The 21,069-nt window shown below is 42.1% G+C and overlaps 1 protein-coding gene and 1 non-coding gene across 5 annotated transcripts in view; one reads left to right on the top strand and one right to left on the bottom strand.

The window, feature by feature from the left end:
* Positions 1 to 21,069, bottom strand: part of URI1 (URI1 prefoldin like chaperone) — a 92,042-nt gene that overhangs the window by 60,939 nt on the left and 10,034 nt on the right. For 2 of the 4 annotated variants that reach the window (XM_032170335.2, XM_032170336.2), the window contains exon 1: positions 11,469 to 11,910. The exons of the other annotated variants lie outside the window; for them this stretch is intronic. In XM_032170335.2, the coding sequence (XP_032026226.1) occupies positions 11,469 to 11,609 (141 nt within the window). In that variant the 5' untranslated portion in view covers positions 11,610 to 11,910. Of the gene's footprint in view, positions 1 to 11,468; positions 11,911 to 21,069 lie in introns of those variants that run through there. 4 annotated transcript variants of the gene reach the window in all.
* LOC116479782 (small nucleolar RNA SNORA67) lies at positions 19,410 to 19,546 on the top strand. Its single transcript, XR_004251088.1, has one exon. It is a non-coding gene; the product is annotated as a small nucleolar RNA SNORA67 (small nucleolar RNA).

Genomic DNA, 21,069 nt, shown 5'->3' with positions numbered 1-21,069 from the left:
CCGGGCGACAGAGCGAGACTCCATCTCCAAAAAAAAAAAAAAGATGAGGAATATCTCTGAACCAGAGTAATTCCCAGGTTTATCATTTAATGAGATGAACAAAAGGCAAAATATGCTGCCTTTTGTATAAAAAGCAGTATGGAGGAGAGATAAAGTGAACACATGTTGGGAAGTGAGGAGCGCCTCTGCCCGGCCGTCCTGACTGGGATGTGGGGAGCGCCTCTGCCTGGCCGCCCCGTCTGGGAGGTCTACCACGGAGGCCAGATGCAGTGTGGGGGCTGGACGTGGTGGCTCACGCCTGTAGCCCCAGCACTCTGGGAGGCCGAGGCAGGTTGATCACTTGAGGCTAGGAGTTCGAGACCAGCTTGGCCAACATGGCGAAACATATGAAAAATACAACAAACCAACCAACCAACCAACCCAGCAACAACAAAAGAGGTCTACCCTGGAGTCATACTCTAATTTTTTCTATTTTCCTCCCTTTCTGATCCTTTATCCCACTTTCTTTTTCTTCCTCTTCCTTCTCCTTTGTCAAAGACGTAGAGGATTGAATTATTATCACTGATCCATACAAAGTCCCTCTCTCATTTATTTTCTTTCATTCCCACCCCCCATTTCTATTCCCGGTCTTCCCATGTGCAACCTTCCTAATATGTTTGATATGCATCTTTTTGTTTGTATGTATTTTTAGAAAATGTTTATTGTTTTGTGTGCAAAAAAAAATTAATAAAAAAAAAAACAACAACAACAAAAAAGTGAACACATGTAAGTATTTTTGAAGAAGAAACAGAGGACAGGTCAAAAGTGAATGTAAATGGTTATCTAGGCCGGGTATGGTGGCTCATACCTGTAATCCTAGCACTTTGGGAGGCTGAGGTGGGCAGATCACCTGAGGTCAGGAGTTTGAAACCACCCCGGCGAACATGGTGAAACTCCATTTCTACTAAAAATATTTTTTAAATTAGCCGGGCATGGTGGTGGGCGCCTGTAATTCCAGCTACTTGGGAGGCTGAGGCAGGAGAATTGTTTGAATCTGGGATGTGGAGATTGCAGTGAGCCGAGATTGCGCCATTGCACTCCAATCTGGGCAACAAGAGCGAAACTCCGTCTCAAAAAAAAAAAAAGATTATCTACAGGGGGAGGTAAGAGCAGGAATGGGAATGAATCAGAATTACCTCAGTAGGGATAACTTTTGATTTAGTTGTGATTTTGAACCATGTAAATGTTTTCATGTATTAATAAAATGCAATTAAGTGAAAAAGATAAAAAAACAAATACTAAGATTCAATATAAATAAAAATCCAAGGTATAACTGCACAGAAAAAAAGTAATTCAAGTGACTTTTGAGATCAGTACCCTAACTGTACACCCCAAAAGCGTTAATTACACAAAAGCCAATGAAACTGCAAAGACATTTTGAACTTTACCTCACGGGTTTGCCATTGGCGGTGGTATTAATGTAGTAATTCTGAAGCTATTTTGTACATATTGTAGGATAGAGCAAATGAATAAATGCAGATGTTGAGAACCAAGGTTCTCACTATGAAAGAAGGAGAGTTTCAAACACAGACTGGGGAAAATTTAAGAAGAACCTTGCGGTAATGGATTTGAATTCAAAGTATCAGGGTATACAGTCAGGGTCCATTGAACCCAGTTTTATGTTTTTAGTCTCTTTGAGTAGTTCTAACTATTTGCAAGGATTAATATTTCATGCCTTTTCTCTTAGAGGCCTTCCAAGGAAAAGAAAATTTTCCTATGAAGAAAAAAAAACTCATTTTATTTTGCAATTATCATATGGGTACAGTGTCTTTGTAAGTCTAAGATACACTACAGGATCCTAGTGATTATGTTTTTCCTGCATCTTGCCATTTCATCATCACCTTAGTAATTATTTTATGATCAACTATTCCTAACTATGCTCTAAAAAAAAAAAAACTAAATAAGAAAATTAGAAAATGGAAGAATTATGAAATCATCTAGGATGATGCAATCAACAGCAAAATATCATCCTTCCATTTTCTTACTGCATTGCCTAGGATATTGCATCATCTTTCAATAAAGTATAAATGATAAGAGACACCATCTTTGTACTCTGCTTTTCGCTTTCAATAAACACAGCTAAGAATTCAGATTGTTTTTAGTTTCTGCCTATAATGGAAAGAGGAAAAAAGTGATGGAAAGATACTTCACAATTACTAAATGAATCAGATTATGAATATAAAGAACTAGTAGCACTCTTGACCAATGAAGTCCAACAATTTTTTTTTTTTTGATGAAGGGAATCTTCATCAGCACAGACCAATACAACAGCCAACGGCCAAATGAGACTAATGAGCACTTGAGATGTGGCCATTGTAACCAAAAAACTGAATTTTTATTTTAATTAATTTGAATTTTAAATTCAAGTATAATAGCCACATGTGGTTAATGGCTACCACATTGGTTAGCGCAGAAAGACACTCGTGATGATAGTGAAATGAGAGCATAAATTAAATCTCAGATTATGAGCCTTCAGATGAAAATATCCTAAATGAATTTTCTCAAAATCAACAATCAATGAATATACAGAAATTAACTCAAAATGGATCAATGACCTAAATACAAGAGCTAAAATCATTAAATCCCTAGAAGGAAACATAGGTATAAATCTTCAAGACCTTGGATCTGGCAATGGATTCTTAGATATGACACCAAAAAACACAAGCAATAAAATGTATAGTCATAAATGACTAGGGGTTTGGGGGAGGGGAGAATGACAGCGTTATTGCTTAATGGGTAGAGAGTTTCTGTTTGGGGTGATGAAAAAGTTTTAGAAAGAATAGTGATGGTTACCTAACAGTGAATGTAATCAATGTCACTGAAAAGTATACACACAAGAAACTGTTAAATGGCAGATTTTATTAAATACATTTAGTTTACCATAATAAAACAAGATTGCTAGAATAAAAGATCTCTAAATTCTATTTCCTCGTCTACAATCCTGTAAGTTTTTTAAATTCTTGAGGTCAGAGGCCAGGAGAAAAAAACCCTGAAGACACCAAAAATAGGTTCTGAAAGGAGGCATTCCGTAATGGTTTATGTTTGTATTGTTTTAAGTCCTAGAAGAGACCATGCCAATGGAGGAAGAAAACTACATGCATCTGAACTTAGTGAATGTTAAAAAAGAGTTGACTGATTAGAATGAGGAAAAATAAAGAACCCGTGAGTGAACACTATCCTTGTAACAAAAAGGAAATAGGATATTCCCATCCAGTCATTCATTCAACAGGAATGATGCAATAATTTGCAACAAGAACCTGGATAATCCCATTGTTCTAAGAGGACACGTGGCAGTATTCTTAAATCTCTTATAATCTTTGTGCATCAAGATTTGCTTAATATAAAGAGAACTGCTGTGTTTAAATTCTGATTAAATTTCCCAATAAAATTGTTTTTCACTATCCCTTATTCTTAGACCTGTAAATTATTTGCAAAAATTACTTAAAAATATAAACAGTAAACAGGATCCACTGGACCTAGATGGTAAATGGTGATGACTGCTTTTTCTGGTATATTGAAGGTTAATATATTTCCTTAGTACTGTCTGCTTGATGCACTTAACACCCCAGCAGCAATCAGCACTACTTGTGTCCATATCTTGGTTTCTAAGCATTTCTTATTTTATAAGGCTCTTGAAAGAAATAGTCAATTTCAGGACTAAGGCAAACTACAGGGCAAGCCTGGAACATCCTGTGCCAGAAAGCAAGGTAATGATCAAATAACGAAAAAAGAATGCACAGGCCAGGCACAGTGGCTCACGTCTGTAATCCCAGCACTTTGGGAGGCCGAGGCAGGTGGATCACCTGAGGTCAGGAGATCGAGACTAGCCTGGCCAACATGGTGAAACCTCATCTCTACTAAAAATACAAAAAAGTAGCTGGGCGTGGTGGCAGACGCCTGTAATCCCAGCTACTTGGGAGGCTGAGGCAGAAGAGTCACTCCAACCCAGGAGGCGGAGGTTGCAGTGAGCCAAGATCGTGCCACCGCACTCCAGCCTAGGCAACAAGAGTGAAACTGTCTCAAAAAAAAAAAAAAAAAAAGAATGCATGCTTGAGCCAGCTTGAAGGGGCTCCCATTGGCCAAATTTACAACAATCTGAACATCAAAAGGAATGAAGAAATCACATCACTCTCAGTTTGAAACAACAAAAAAAATGAGTTTATTGTGAAACTTAAAGGGGGGGGCCACTAGAGTTCTTGTTTATCGAAAAACATAAACTAATAAATACATTGTTAGAAAATCACTAATTAGCAAACACCAATATAACTGATTTACGCAAGGATCATCCATGGCAAAAGGCTTTTGAGGAATAGGATATTTACACTGTCTTCAAGTACTATATCATTTAAAGGTAACTTCATGGTGGAGAGACTTGGCATCTTAAACAAGTGGTTAGCAACACTAATAATGGGACAAAAATGACATTATGTGTCTCCTGATGTGATGCAATGAAAAGTCATCATCATCTATGTAATCACGCGTGTATGTGTGTGTGTGTTTCTAGAGACAGGACCCTACCACTATGTTGCCCACACTGGACTCCACCTCCTGCCTCAGCCTTCGGAGCTTTTGGAGTAATTGGGACTACAGGCTTATGCCACCAACCAGCTATCTACGTAGTATTCTTGCCAAAAATGTTTGTTTCTTCACGATTATGTTCACTAGACATCTCCAAATTGTGGGACATTCTACAAGAAAACTGATCTAACGCTTCAAAAATGCCAATTTCATAAAGACAGAAGGTGGCAGGGAATAATTTTAGATGAAAGGTGATTAAGGAGATAAGAGAGCCAAATGCCATAGTAATCTTTGACTGGCTCTTGCATTGAAAGAAAATTATAAAGGACATTTTTAGAAAAACTGAGAAAATGTGAATATGGTACATGTCAATGTTAATTTCTTGAGTGTGAAAAAAGATATAGTTATGTAGAAGAATGACCTTGATGTAAAATGATAAGTGAGTGCTTCAGTATTACTGATGTGATGATGTCTGCAATTCACTTCTGAATGGTTCTGCAGGGGGAAAGAGGGAAAAAAAGGAATATATAAAGAGAAAAGCAAATGGGACAAAATGTTAACTGATTACTCTAAACAGTGGTCATCATATTGTTATTTCACCTTTCCTGTAATTTTATAATTTTTCAAATAAACAGCTGTAGTTTAAGGGGGAAAAACTGCATATGACGGACTAAAAAGATTGGGACTTATCACTCTGGAGATAAGGACAAGTGATACAAGCTAAAAGGTTCTTAAACTCAAAATGAAAACAACAGGTGGAAAAACAAAATAAAGCAGTTATGGCCAAATCACAGATTCCACGCACCTTCTTCCCCCTTTCCCTCCAGTGTTTTGGGACCATTACCATCTTTTCTTCCAATCTAGAGAAGCCTAATACAATGAAAATGGGTTTTTTCCTCCTTGAAATACTGTTTTATGTTTACTGACAACTTCCGAAGGACTAAAACCAAAGTTGTCTCTTCTTATGGCACATTACTGGCACAATACTAAGTGCCAACAACAACAAGAAGTTTATCTAAAATAAAACTTACAAGTAATGAGTTGTGAAAACTCACCTACCTACAAAATGCAATGTGCCTTTGGCTATACAAGCAAACATATTCTTGCAACTGTGCCTTTCTTAAAAAATAAGTAACTTCAACATTACTTAAGCTACAGAACTTACAGAACAAATATACTCTTTTCAATAAATTACCTATAATTAATCAATTTAGAAAAAGCATTTCTAAAATTCAACACCCACTCATGAAAACTCATAGCAAACTTGGAATATAAGGAAATTTCCTTAATCTGATAAAAGCAAATACAAAAATTACTCACAGTAAATATCACACTTAATGGTAAATGTTTAAAAGTTGACCCCTGATGCCCACTACCAGCACTTGAACTGGCCAGTATCAAAAGCAAGAAAAAGAAAGAAACAGCATACGGACTGGAAAGGAGAAAATAAAGGCAATCTTGAGGAACCACAACTAAAACTACACCACCATGTACCAGATATCAAGACAACTTACAAAGTCATAATGATTTAGACAGTGTAGGTTTGCTGCAAGAACAGACAAGCCAATAGAACAAAGAAACTGATCCACTTACAGTCACCCGATTTATGACAAAGATGACAATGCAGTGGAGACATGACACTCTTTCCAATAAATGCTGATGGGGCAACTAGGCATCCATACAGTAAAAATGAAACCCGACCTCAATCCCCCCCATATACAAAGCCAATTCCAGGTAGAATGTAGATTCTCAATGTGAAAAGCAAAGCAATAAAGCTTCTATTAGACAATATAAGAGGATATCTTCAGAAAAGTAGTAAGAAAGACCTCTTAAAAACAAGACAAAAAACACTAACCATGAAGGAAACAATTGTTAAAATTAAAAATGTCTGTTCATCAAAGGACAGACACCATTGTAAGTGCTCCAAGTCAAGCCACAGACCAGGGAAGAAACTTACAATATATAATTGGAAAGGCAGTCATTACTATGAATCAATTAGAATATAACTAATATCCCAATAGAAAGTAGTTAAGAGATGAGCAGGTATTTCACAAAAACAAAACACAAATATCCAAGTAGCCAATAAACATCTGAAAAGGTCATCAACCTCATTACTCATCACTAGATTGGCCAGCAAATATGAAAAGACACATGGTGGTAAAGACTGAAGTAGGGAGAACTTCTGTCCACTGCCAGCAAGCAGGAAACTGGTATAACCACCTTAGAAAAAGCATTGTAAGTGGAACTGAAGACACAAACGCGCCATGAGAAAGTTCCAGGCAAAAACTAGAAACAAATTGTTCATGTGAAAAATAAACAGTATTAATGAAAATTCTAAGATTGGATCTGTAAACATCTATCACAATGCGTGGCACACAGAGTTGCTCCCTATAATGTAATTCCATCCGTCCATTTCTTCACATATGCATGACAAATGGATATAATTTAAGATCAGCCTCAAAACACATTACAATGGTTTCCCATCTCACAAATATGAAAACCAAAACTCTTACAATGATCTGGTACTGCTCTCATACTGGCTAGAAAGCTCTTCTCTAAAATATCCTCCATATATCCACACAGCTCACTCCCCACTTATTTCAAGTTTCTGCTCAAATGGAAACTAACAGAGAAGCCCTCTCTGATGGCTTACAGAAGACACCATCCCTCCACTCACATCTCACATTCTCTACAGGCCTCTTACCTTCCTGTTTTTCTACTTAGCCTTACCTACCAAACACCCAAGGTAAGGCTATGTAACTGCATGCCTTCACCCCTAGAGAGTAACCATGAAAGCAAGAACTTGCTGTATTTTGTTCATTACTGCACACTCAGCAGAACATGCCTGGCATGTAGTAGATACTCATTAAATATTTGTTACATAAATTCTATGGCATGGATTCTAGGCTTGGAAAGAATAGCTGTTATATGGCCTACATGGCTGACAGTTCCTTAAACTATATGCAGTTTAGTTTATCACAAGAAATATGAAAACCCTCCATTAAGTTAAATTAGCTGTTCTGCTTTATAAAAAATTTAAAATATTTACTCTTAATGCATTTAACTCCCCAAGGCTCTATATCAGGAAGTATAAGCTATTCCAAAATTCCAAGTGAGAATTACATGAGGCACACAATTATAAATATATTATCCTAATGAATTTTCTAATCTTACTATTATCCTGCAAATAAGCCTATAAAAACGATACTGGATCCACCACTTTTTAAAATATTACAATAAAATCTCAGTAGTTCTGCTAATAAAAGCTAATAGTATCTAGGGATAAAATACAGATATCTCAGAAACATCATCTTAGCCAAGAAACCAAAATTTCAACATAATGCAATTCTTAGAATCAGATTTAACAAGATCTTAGTACAAGGAAACCTCCCTGAACAGCCCAAGACACTCCACAACAGTCCTAGACCACACATTTTATGGTATAGGTCACAGTCTAGACAGGTTAAGCTTCCATTTTTCCCACAAATATTTTACCGCTGTTAGTAAAAACAGATTTAGTTAAAGAAAAAAAAAAGGATGATCTGAATTCCTCTCCTCTCCCTATATCTTATAACAAATGAAGATCAAATAAAACCTTTGTGGGGGGAGGAAGTGAATCAACTGGAAGATGGTTGTTTGAATAAATTACATGTATCAGCTCTGAAGTAACCAAGAAATAAACCTGCCTAACTGGTGTTCAAACCAGCCAAGAGCCATTTTTCAGGCTCAGAAAGTGTTTTGCAATTAAAATAACATTCCAATTTTCGTTAGAATTAAAATAAGTTTTATCAATAGCTTTTCCTGGAAAAAAAAATCCCATCCAATTTTACAAACTTTTAGGTAAAATAATAAAATTGTGTACTTTTAAAACAATGGTGTTTTCCTATGTAAAATGTGTAAATATTTATATAAACATAACTGGAACCACCCTATACATACTGTCCTAGTTTTCAATGCCTACATAATAGCTCCTGATTTATTTAACCAATCCCCCAATGTCAGACTTTTAGTTTTTCTCATTATAAACAAAGCTGCAGGGAATGTTTCTTACATGTTTTTTTGCTAGATCAAAATAGAAACAAACCAAAGTTCTAACTAAAATAAATTGTTTTGGAAATGTTTCACCATTGACTGTAAGTGAAAGCAATGGTAAAATACTTGATCCTAACCACTGACTACAGATGTTGTCACTTAAAGGTTGTGGCTTGTTCATGCCCCTTGTCTGTCCTCTTCCTCAGGTTGCCAATTTTTTGTCCTTTTTATTCCATGTTCCAGAGAACATACAAGAAAAAAACAGAGAGTGTAAAACTTGTTATACTCCTTAGCTGAATTTGGAAAAAAAGAACAAAACTAATGAGCAACATTTAAGCCACATTACCTACCAGTCCCTCTCAATTAAGGCTCCCAGAGAAGATTATGCCCTAAGCCTAAGGCACCCACTGTGTGTAAGGAACTCATTTCTCTCTCTGTATCTAGAGCCAACTAGGTAGGTACCCTCCCAGGGGAAACTGAAAACAGTCATTCAAATCATTTTCTGCAGAGTTTAACTCTGTCTCACAAAACCCATGTAGGGAAAGGCCAAGAGCTTAAAAGCATGTTTGATTCAACTTTCATAAAGGAATACTAAGTGCCACATATGAAGCTACTATGACATTTTCCCCTTCTACGCTCAGGATGTCACTACGCTTCTACTTTACTAGAACTCACTGTACTCCCACAACTGGGCCGGCTTTAAAGCCTAAATAAAGTGCTTCACAAAAAATTTTTACTGCTGATTTACTGGGTAGTTTTCCTGTACTACACTATAATTACAGTGCAGCTATCTAATCAGTTTATTTTGTGGCCTTGTGGGTCTCCTGTCCACTGAAGCAGATGCTTCTATTAAACAAAGATAGATTAAATACTGACGCGCTTTTTCCTGAACTGGGGATAATTTTACACACCCATGACAGATATACGTGGTTATTTTGTGTGCCGAATTAACATTAACACAACACAGAAAAACAATTTGGTAGCACAGTCAATGTCTACAGAAAACAGTCATTCAGTTTGCCACAAGATTGTAACTGAAAAAGTAGTTACTTTCTCTTCCAATGTAACTCAACATACCAGAAAAGCTGTTCAGAGCACCCCAAAAAGTATCCTTTGCATTTCAGTCACACTAACACCAGAATAAAACTAAGGATATCTTTTTAATATGCCAAATGGCAGAAAATATATCGAGTCAGCATTATGCACATATTATACACTGAAGGAGGTGAAATTAACCCACTGCAGCAGAGGAAAGGCAATAGAAACACCATCCTCTGAGGGTCTGTGTCACATTCTCTGAAAGAATAAAAAATGCCAAGTTTTGGCAAAAGGAGTAAGATTTCATGAGGGGCTGTTTTTTCTTTCTTTTCTTTCTCTTCAAAAAAAAATACATTAATGTCTTATAATTTAAAGACGCCAAACTGGTTAAGTTTTATATATATATATATATGAATGACAGGGTCTCACTCTGTCGCCCAGGGTGAAGTGCAGTGGCATGACCATGGCCCACTGCAGCCTCAAACGCCTGGGCTCAAGTGATCCTCTCACCTCAGCCTCCCACGTACGTGGGACTACAAGTGTGCACCACCACGGCCTGGCTAATTTTTTGTATTTTTTTGTGTAGACAGGGGTCTTCCTATGTTGCCCAGGCTGGTCTCGAACTCCTTGGCTCCAAGCAATTCCACGACCTTGACATCCCAAGCAGCTGGGATTACAGGTCACCACCCTAGCCGCTGGATTTTTAAACCCTCATCTTGAAAATAGGCTTCCAAACCTAACAGTTGCATTATTAGAGAAAAATGGCTGAGAAATGAAAATCCAACCCACAAAATAATTTAAACCAACCAGAACAAAGAAAGATTCCCGCAGTTCATCCCAACAGGGGGTTTCCAAGCAAACGAGGGTTTTTTAAGTTATATCAAAACCCCTATCTAGTTGAACTGAGTATATTTTTGTATCTATGTAAACAGTCGTTCTTATACAGGAATGTTCAATTAAAAATTGAGAACTTTTAAACTAATCCATGCTCTTCCAAAAATGACATAAAATATTTTAAGTAAATTAAATACTACTTTTCAAAGTAACAATTTCAAGACACTTGAGGGGACAGAATCAATCTGAAAGACCACAGAATCCACAGAAAAATCAGATTTAACCATAAAACTATTTCTTAAACTGGGAATACTTCTTTATATAAAGTCCCACGAGGAAACACAAAACTTTGTACCCTTTTCAGCAGTAGTTTAAAACATTATACGATGAAATTAAAATTTGTAAAAATGAGCCGAGTGTGGTGACTCAGGCCTATAATCCCAACACTTTGGGAGGCGAAGTGGGGAGGGGCAGGAGGGAGAGGATCGCTTGAGGCCAGAAAGTTCGAGATTAGCCTGGGCAAAATAGACTCTCTTTTTTTTTTTAATGTTTAAATGGCATTATATTGTGACAAATATTAAATAACCAAATATTGCACGGGAAGTATTATCATGACAAACGCGGTAAAACTTTTCCGTGCAATCGAATAAAGAGCAACAAACAGTACACATTTTAAGCAACGTTTAGGTCATTACAAGCTACAAATATTAAGGCGAACGCTTCCGTTGACAGCGTGCTGCCCCCGCCCCCAAATTCCCACGCGCTGCCGCACGCCTTCAGCTCAGAAGCCCCCTTTCCTCGGCATGCGAACGGGCTGCACACCCCTCACTCCGCTGCGAGGTCAAAGGGCTGCAGACAAAGACAACAGAAGCACGTGACAAAAGTTTCTCCCCGTTCCCTCCGGGGGCCCGGGCAGCTGGGCCTAGGCCACGCGGGGCAGAGGCCCGGAGCACAGGCAGAGGCCGCCCGGCGGGCGGAGGCGGAAGCGGCGCGAGGCTGCCACTTACCTTTTCCTGCTCCTCGCGCAGCCGCGCCACATCCGGGGCGCGCAACGGAACCGGGGCCGGGGCCGGGGCCAGGGACGGGGCCGAGGCCGAGGCCGAAGGGGACGAGGGGTCAGGGGGCGTCTCCAAGGGGGGCGCCTCCATGACGGGCCCGCGGGCCTCAGCGCTGCGAGCGAGTCCTGAACCAGCGCCTGCGCAGGCGGCGCGGCCAGCGGCTGCCCCGCGCCCGCGCGCCCGCCCTCAGGCACCGCGCGCCCCGCGCCCAGGAGGCCGCGCCCGCCGCCGCTGCTCGCGTCCGCGCTGCCCGCTGCCGCATCTCACACGTGCATGCCGCCGCCGCCGCCCGCAGCGGGCTCCGAGTAGCAGGCCGCCTGCCAGGTACCAAGACGCCTCTAAGGTGCGGTCCCAGCCAGGCGTCCCGTGGCGGCCGCGCCTCCCCACACGCCCCGCCTCTCGCGGCACGCCGGAAGCAAGCGCTCAGGCCCCGCCCCCGACACGCCCAGCCCGCGCAGGTCCTGCCCCCAGGGGAGTGCGCGTGGTGCGAACCGCGTGGCTGGGGCTGGCGGTGGTTGCTGTTGGGCTGCATTTGTATCCCTCTGCAAGCTTACATTTTATGCCGATATTTCTTTCTTTCTTTTTTTTTTTGAGATTACGTATATGAAAGCACTAAATATAGGCTTTGGAACCTTAAAAAAAAAAAAAAAAGCTTACATTCTAGAGAAGCTCCACGCCCAGGAAACGCTGGGCAACAGGAGCCGCGTGTCGCCTTGAGTGCCCAATCTCCCTCCCCGTCGTTTGGTGCTGCATCTGTATCTAGGAGCCTAATTCATGTACTAGAGCTCTTTCATAAGCACATTTAATTTTAGCAAATTCAACTCTTTTCTGTGCCTTTTTAGTGAGTTGAAATATACAATTATATTTTGCATGTTCATTAATTACTGTGCACATTGTATTTTATATAAATTAAGCTACTGTACTAATTTTAATATGCTGCTATGAATGGACTAAGAAATTTTCCAAGGATAACTTTGCCCCCACTTTTCTTTTCTTTTTTTTTTTTTTTTCTTTAAGAGACCAAGTCTTGGTCTGTCGCCCGGTCTGGAGTGCAGTAGTGCCATCATTTCTCACTGCAGCCTCAAACTCCTAGACTCAAGCGATCTTCCCACCTCAGCCTCAGGAGTAGCTGGGACCACTGGCCCACACCAACACATCCTGTTAATTTTTCTATTTTTTGTAGAGGCAAGGTCTCGCTATGTTGCCCAGGCAGGTCTTGACATTAAGCGAGCCTCCTGTCTTAGCGAGCCTCCTGTCTTGGCTTCCCTGAAGTGCTAGGATTACAGGTGTGAGCCACCACACCTGGCCATTCCAATTATTTTAGAACTCCTGTGCCCACTTCCTCCTACAGCCCTTTGTACAGCCTCCTATTAACCTAACTTCCTGGAAGTGGCCTTGCCTTATCTGCTGCAGTCGCTAGCAGTAAAGATGGGTCGTGTTCGTTCCACATCATACAGACAGGTCTAGGCAGAGAGATGCCTGCAGAGTCACAGCCTGGTGTGCCTGCTTGCTCTGCTTCTCTTCCCTCACTCCTGCCCAGCTCCCAAGTCCAGATCCACCCTTTTTTTTCCTTGTTATGCCTTCAAAGGAAGAAAGCAAGGACAACTTGGGAAAAGATAAATGTTCATTCCTGTCTTTTCCTCACTGCACATCCAAACATCATCACCTCTGGAACAGCCAGAACCTGACCATTCTTACCACCTCCTCTACCACCACCATCCTCTCTCCATCCCCAGCCACCTCAGCAACCATTGATCTGGCCTTGCTGCCCCCACTCTTGTCCCTTGTAATGGAGATCGGCAGCTGCCCACCCCACTTCCCCTCGTTTAGGGGCTTAACCCTAGACCACATAGTCCTGTGCCTGTAAGAAGCTGACCCACCCCCTACCTCCAGGCAAAGGGGGTGATGCATCTCCCTTGTAAATAGTTGGTTCAAGAATGGGTGTGCGATGTCATCCAAACAGAGATTTCCTGGAGGCTTCTGAGAAGATTCTTTTTTTTTTTTTTCCTCTGTTGCCCAGGCTGGAGTGCAATGGTGCCATCTTGGCTTACTGCACCCTCTGCCTCCTGGGTTCAAGCGATTCTCCTGCCTCAGCCTCCCGAGTAGCTGGGACTACAGGCATGCGCCACCACACCTGGCTAATTTTTGTATTTTTAGTAGAAACGGGGTTTCACCATGTTGGCCAGGCTGGTCTCAAACTCCTGGCCTCAAGTGATCCACCCGCCTCAGCCTCCTAAACTGCTGGGATTACAGGCAGGAGCCACCACGCCCCTCCTTTCTTCAAAAGTGCGCCCATAAGGAATCAATCTATCCCCTTGGCCAGGAAGTGCAAAGCAGGTAGCCCCGTGTGTATCAGACAGCCCCCCTAGGCCACCTAGACACTCCAGTACTCAGAATGAAGTGCAATCTGCGGTCAGCAGAGCTGAGAACAGAACCCAAGTCCTTGACAGCATCACAGAACTTGATCCAGGGCTGAATCAACCAACTCTGAAGTCTGCATCACTTCTGAACTTCCCGTTTAAAAGGCCAGTAAATTTTCTGAATGACCAGGACAATTTTCTATCATGAGCAGCCAAAGACATCTGATTCACACACCCCTAAACTATTCTCCACTCAGCAGCCTGGGTGAGCTTTTCAAAGGGGATCAGGTCATGTCAGTCTCCCTTCTAGGGCCCTCCATGGCTTCCCACAGCAACCAGAATCAAATCCAGGCATCCTACTAGAATTCAGCATTGTCGGACTCACCTTCCCCACCTCCAACCAAGTCCCCTACCACTCAGGCCAACCACAACAATTTCTCTCTTCTTCAGATACTCCAGACTAGTTCTTGCCTCAGGGCCTTTGCGCCTGCTGATCTCTCTGCCTGCAATATTTCTCCCAGATCTTTCCATGGTTGCCTCCTTGCCATTACTCAGGCCTCAGTTCAAATAATAACAGGGCTTTCTTGATCTCCTGTCTACGAAAGCCCCTCCCCTCTCCTCTAGGCATCCGCCCTCACCTCACTTTTTCAAATTTTCTTTGTAGCACTTATCACACTTTCAAATGATCAGTTTTGGCCGGGTACAGTGGCTCATGCCTGTAATCCCAGCACTTTGGGAGGTGGAGGCAGGCGGATCACTTGAGGTCAGGAGTTTGAGACCAGCCTGGCCAACATGGTGAAATCCCATCTCTACTAAAAACACAAAAATTAGCCGCCGTGGTACCACACACCTGTAATCCCAGACACTTGGGAGGCTGAGGCAGGAGAATCACTTGAACCTGGGAGGCAGAGGTTGCAGTGAGCAGAGATCATGCCACTGCACTCCTGCCTGGGCAACAGAATGACACTCTGTCTAAAAAAAAAAAAAAAATTGGCCGGGCACAGTGGCTCACACCTGTAATCCCAGCACTTTGGGAGGCCGAGGTGGGCAAATCACCTCAGGTCGGGAGTTCAAGACCAGCCTGACCAACATGGATAAACCCCATCTCTACCAAAAATACAAAATTAGCCAGGTGTGGTGGTGCATGCCTGTAATCCCAGCTACTGGGGAGGCTGAGGCAAGAGAATTGCTTGAACCCTGGAAGCAGAGGTTGCAGTGAGCCGAGATCATGCCATTGTACTCCAGCCTGGGCAACAAAAGTGAAACTCTGTCTCAGAAAAAAAAAAAAAATAGTAGGCCAGGCATGGTGGCTCATGTCTGTAATCCCAGCACTTTGGGAGGCCGAGGTGGGCGGATCCCGAGGTCAGGAGATCGAGATCATCCTGGCTAACATGGGGAAACCCTGTCTCTACTAAAAACACAAAAAATTAGCCAGGTGTGGTGGCGGGCACCTGTAGTCCCAGCTATTCGGGAGGCTGAGGCAGGAGAATGGCATGAACCCGAGAGGCGGAGCTCACAGTGAGCCAAGATGGTGCCACTGCACTCCAGCCTGGGTGACAGAGCGAGACTCTGTCTCAAAAAAAAAAAGTAAATATTACTTTGTTACCTTATTCCTTTATTACTTATTATTGGTTAATCCCTTCTTCATGTGCCAGGCCCCCCACTGGGAATGGGAGACGAGAGTTGACCAAGGCAAGTATCAGCCCTGTTCATAGATGTTGGAGTCAATAGAGGGCCACTGACATGGTTTGGATATTGTTCCCTCAAAATCTCATGTTGAAATGTGATCCCTAACGTTGGAAGTGGGGCCTAGTGGGAGGTGTTTGGGTCTTGGGGGCAGATCCCTCATGAATGGTTTGCTGCTCTTCCTGCAGTAATGAGTTCACATGAAAGCTGGTTGTTTAAAAGAGCCTGGTACCTCCTCCTTCCTCTCTTGCTCCCTTGCTCTTACTTCCACTTGCCATGTGATGTGCAGCTACCCATTTGCCTTCCACCATGATTGGAAGCTTCCTGAGGCCTCACCAGAAACCAAGCAGATGTTGGTGCCACATGCTTTTATGGCCTACAGAACTGTGAGCCAAATAAACCTCCTTTCTTTACAAATTACCCAGCCTTGGCTGGGCACAGTAATTCACATCTGTAATCCCAGAACTTTGGGAGCCCAAAGCGGATGGATCTCCTGAGGTCAGGATTTCGAGACCAGCCTGGCCAATATGGTGAAACCCCATCTCTACTAAAGATACAAAAAATTAGACGGGCAAACCTCGTGAGACATGAATAAACAGCCAGGGGAGTTCTTGATGAAAAAAGAGGCTGCTGGTTGTTGGTAAGAGAACAACAACAGGGTGGATGCAAAACAGCTGCCATGCCCCGTTTCTCAGCCCTCACCCCACCATGAGGCTGCAGGAATAGCTTTCCTGGAATGGCTGGCTGGTTGCAAGGTGGGCAAGATGATCCTTGTCCTCCAAAAATTGGGGGATTTTTGAGTCCTGAGGGATTGGCACAGACTCCTGTATTGGTTTCAGCCCTCTTCTGCTTCCTATGGTAGCATCCATCAGGAGATTTGAAAGGAAAGAACACCTTTTTGGAGCCAGAAATTTACAGACATCATTTCCAGGTCACTGGTTGCCTATAAAGATTATGAAACAAAAACTTCAGTAACCACATGCAATAAGGACTACACATTTTGCAAACATAGTTTGGAAAAGTCTCTAAACAAACAGATGGCTGCAACCCTCAACAAGCAAAAATCAGCAACCCCTGAAGAAGAGGAGAATCTGATTTTCAGAGTTACTACAATAATACCCAAAATGCCAAGTGCTCAACAAAATATTACAAAGCATACAAAGAAAAAGGAAAGTATAGCTTATTCACAGGGGGAAAAAAAAGAATTCGATAGAAGCCATCCCCAAGGAAGCCCTTACATTGGAAACATTAGTCAAAGACATTAAATCAACTGTCTTACGCCCAATGAGCTAAAGGAAACCAAAATAATGTATGAACAAATAGGGAAGGCCAATAAAGAGATAGTTTAATCTTATAAAAAGGAATGAAATAGAAATCCTGGAGCCGAAAAGTACAATAGCTGGAACTTAGAAATTCACTAGAGAGAACAAAAAGCTGATCTGAAGAATCAGGAAGAAGAAAGAATCAGCGAACTTGAAGATAAGGCAATTGAAATTATCCAGTTGTAAAGAGAGAAAAATAAATAAGGAAAAATAGGCTGGCCATGGTGGCTCATGCCTGTAATCCCAGCACTTTGGGAGGCTGAGGAGGATGGATCACTTGAATTCAGGAGTTTGAGATCAGCCTGGCCAACGTGGTGAAACTCCATCTCTACTAAAAATACAAAAATTAGCCAGGCGTTGTGACGCGCACCTATAACCCTAGCTACTGGGGAGGCTGAAGCCAGATAATCACTTGAATCAAGAAGGAGGAGGTTGCAGTGAGCCGAGATCATGCCACTGCACTCCAGCCTGGGCAATAGAGTGAGACTCTATCTCAAAAAAAGAAAAGGAAAAATGAACAGAGCCTGATAGATCCATGTGATGCCATCAAGCATATATCAACATATGCATAGTAGAAGTTCCTGAAGGAGAAGAGGAACAGGAAGGGACAGAAAAAGAAATTTGAAGAAATAATGGCTGAAAACTTCCCAAATTTGATGAAGGATATGAACATACACATCCAAGAAGCTTAACAAATTACAAGCGTGAGAAACTCAGAGATTCATACTGAGACTCACGGCCAGATTGTCAAAAATCAGAGACAAAAAGAGAATCTTGAAAGCAGCAAGAGAGGAACAACTTGTAAGGTACAAGGAGTCCTCAGTAACATTAATAGCTAAGCTTTCATCAGAAACCATAGAGGGGCTGGGTGCAGTGGCTCAGGCCTGTAATTCCAGCACTTTGGGAGGCTGAGGTGGACAGATCACCTGAGGTCAGGAGTTTGAGAACAGCCTGACCAACATGGCGAAACCCCATTCTACTAAAAATACAAAAATTAGCCAGGCGCGGTGGTGGGCACCTGTAACCCCATCTACTTGGGAGGCTGAGGCAGGAGAATTGCTTGAACCTGGGAGGTGGAGGTTTCAGTGAGCCGAAAATTGCACCACTGCACTCCAGCCTGGGCACAAGAGCAAAACTCTAAAAGAGCAAAACTCCATCTCAAAAAAAATTTTTTTTTAAGTGCCAGGCATGGTGGCTCACGCCTATAATCCCAGCACTTTGGGAGGCCAAGGCAGGTGGATCATGAGGTCAGGCATTCTAGACCAGCCTGGTCAACATAGTGAAACCCTGGCTCTACTAAAAATACAAAAAAATTAGCCAGGCGTTGGCAGGTGCCTGTAATCCCAGCTACTTAGGAGACTGAGGCAGGAGAATTGCTTGAACCTGGAAGGCGGAGGTTGCAGTGAGCCAAGACGGCACCCTTGCACTCCAGCCTGGGCAACAGTGTGAGACTCCATCTCAAAAAAAAAAGACAAGGCAGGGCAGGGCAGGGCAGGGCAGGGCAGACACTAGAGGCCCAGAGGCAGTGGAATAACACGGTTAAAGTCCTGAAAAAAAAAAAAAAAAAGACTGTCAACAAAGAATTTCCGGCCAGGCTCGGTGGCTCATGCCTGTAATCCCAGCACTTTGGGAGGCCGAGGCGGGCGGATCACGAGGTCAGGAGATCCAGAGCATCCTGGCCAACACAGTGAAACCCCGTCTCTACTAAAAATACAAAAAATTAGCCGGGCGAGGTGGCGGGCGACTGTAGTCCCAGCTACTCGGGAGGCTGAGGCAGGAGAATGGCGTGAACCCCGGGGGGCGGAGCCTGCAGTGAGCCGAGATCGTGCCACTGCACTCCAGCCTGGGTGACAGTGAGACTCTGTCTCAAAAAAAAAAAAAAAAAAAAAAAAAAAAAAGAATTTCCTACCAGACAAACTATCCTTCAGGAATAAAGGAAAAATTAAGACATTTTCAGATAAATAAATGCAGAGAAAGCTCATTGCTAGTAGCCCTGTTCTACAAGAGCTGCTAAAATGAACCCATCAGGCTGAAATGAAAGGACACTTGATAGTAATTCAAAGCTATGATGAGAAAAAAAAAAGAACACTGTTAAAAATAGTAACTACATACATCAGTAAATATAAAAGCCAGTATTATTGTAGGTTTGGTTCGTAATTCTTTGTTTTTCACCTATCATTTAAAAGGCAAATGCATGAAACAATAATTATAAATCTATGTTAATGGGCACAGAATGTATAAAGATATGATCTGAGACAATAATAATATAAAGAGGGAGGGAAAGAGATGTATAGGAGCAAAGTATTTGTATACTCTTAAAACTAAGTTAGTATTATTCAAATTAGGGTGTTATAAATTTAAGATGCTAATTGTGATCCCCAAGGTAACCACTAAGAAAATAACTGAAAAATATACAGACAGGGAAAGAAAAAGGGAATCAAAATGATACACTAAAATCTATTAAATACCAAAAAAATGTAGTAGTGGAGGAATTGAGGAACAACATTAAAAAAATATACAGAATCCAAGGTGATTCCCTCTCCAAGGGGACATCAGTGCCTCTCAGGAAAGTAGCAGCTTGGAATAGAATCTGACATGCCTAAGGCCTTTGGGGAACTGGGATGCTTATTTCCTCTGCCTTCCTTGGCTGCCCACATGGATGCCTAAGTGTCTTGCCTCCGGGATAGAGCGTCCTCCGTGCACGTGCTGAAGAGTTGTCTTTCTTGATGTAGGCCAGAGGCATTGATGTGCAGCAGGTTTCTTTAGTCATCAACTATGGCCTTCCCACCAACAGGGAAAACTATATCCACAAAATCGGTCGAGGTGGACAGTTTGGCCGTAAAGGTGTGGCTATTAACATGGTGACAGAAGAAGACAAGAGGAGTCTTCAAGACATTGAGACCTTCTACAACACCTCCATTGAGGAAATGCCCCTCAATGTTGCTGACCTCATCTGATGGCAGAATTAAATCCTTTATTGGTAATTACTTTAAATGTAAATGGACTAAACTGTCTAATTAAAAGGCAGAGATTGATAGAGTGGATTTCTAAAAAATATTAATTTATATACTGTCTACAAGAGACTTACTCTAGATCAAAAGATTCGAAAGGATGGAAAGTAAGAAGATAATATGGGCATGTTGGCTCATGCCTGTAATCCCAGCACTTATGCTAGCAATCCCTTGGGAAGCCAAGGCAGGTGGATCACTTGAGCCCAGGATTCAAGACTATCCTGAGCAACATGGTGAGACCTGGTCTCAAAAAAAAAAAAAAAAAAAAAAAAAAAAATCAGCCAGGTTTGGTGGCACATGCCTGTAGTCACAGCTACTTGGGAGGCTAAGGCAGGAGGATTGCTTGAGCCCAAGAGGTCAAAGCTGCAGTGAGCCATGAGCTCACCACTGCACTACAGCCTGGGCTACAGAGCAAGACCTCATGTCATAACAGAGAAGAAGAGATCTGAACAGTAGCATGCGTGTACACATAAGAAAAACCATATGGGATTGTAGTGAGAAGGCAGCATCTGCAAGCCAAGGGGTGAGGCCTGAGAAAATATCAACCCTGCTGACACCTTGATCTTGGACTTCCAGCCTCCAGAATTGTGAGAAAATAAATTTCTATTGTTTAAGCTACTCACTTCGTGGTAAAGTGTTATCACGGCCCTAGCAAACTAACATATCAATAACCTAACTATGTGGCTTAGGTAACTAGAAAAAGAAGAAATAAACTAAAACCAAAGCTAGCAGAAAGAAGGAATAAGTCCGGGCACAGTGGCTGCCTGTAATCCCAGCACTTTGTGAGGCCAAGGCAGGTAGATCACCTAAGGTCAGAAGTTCAAGACCAGCCTGGCCAACATGGTGAAACCCCGTCCCTTCTAATAATACAAAAATTAGCCGGGCGTGGTGGTGCATGCCTGTGATCCCAGCTACTTGGGAGGCTGAGGCAGGAGAACCACTTGAATCCAGGAGGCAGAGGTTGCAGTGAGCCGAGATGGTACCACTGCACTCCAGCCTGGGTGACAGACTCCATCTCAGAAAAAAAAAAAAAAAGAAAGAAAAGAGAAAGAAGGAATAACAAAGATTAGAGTGGAGAAAAACAAAACAGAAAATAGAAAAATGGTAGAGGAAATCAATGAAAATAAAAGTTGATTTTTTTTTTTTGAAGAGATCAAGTCTCACTCTGTTG

This window comes from Hylobates moloch, unplaced genomic scaffold (assembly GCF_009828535.3).
Source record: "Hylobates moloch isolate HMO894 unplaced genomic scaffold, HMol_V3 SCAFFOLD_12, whole genome shotgun sequence".
Lineage (NCBI taxonomy): Eukaryota > Metazoa > Chordata > Mammalia > Primates > Hylobatidae > Hylobates > Hylobates moloch.
This window is presented reverse-complemented; position numbering and strand designations above follow the sequence as displayed.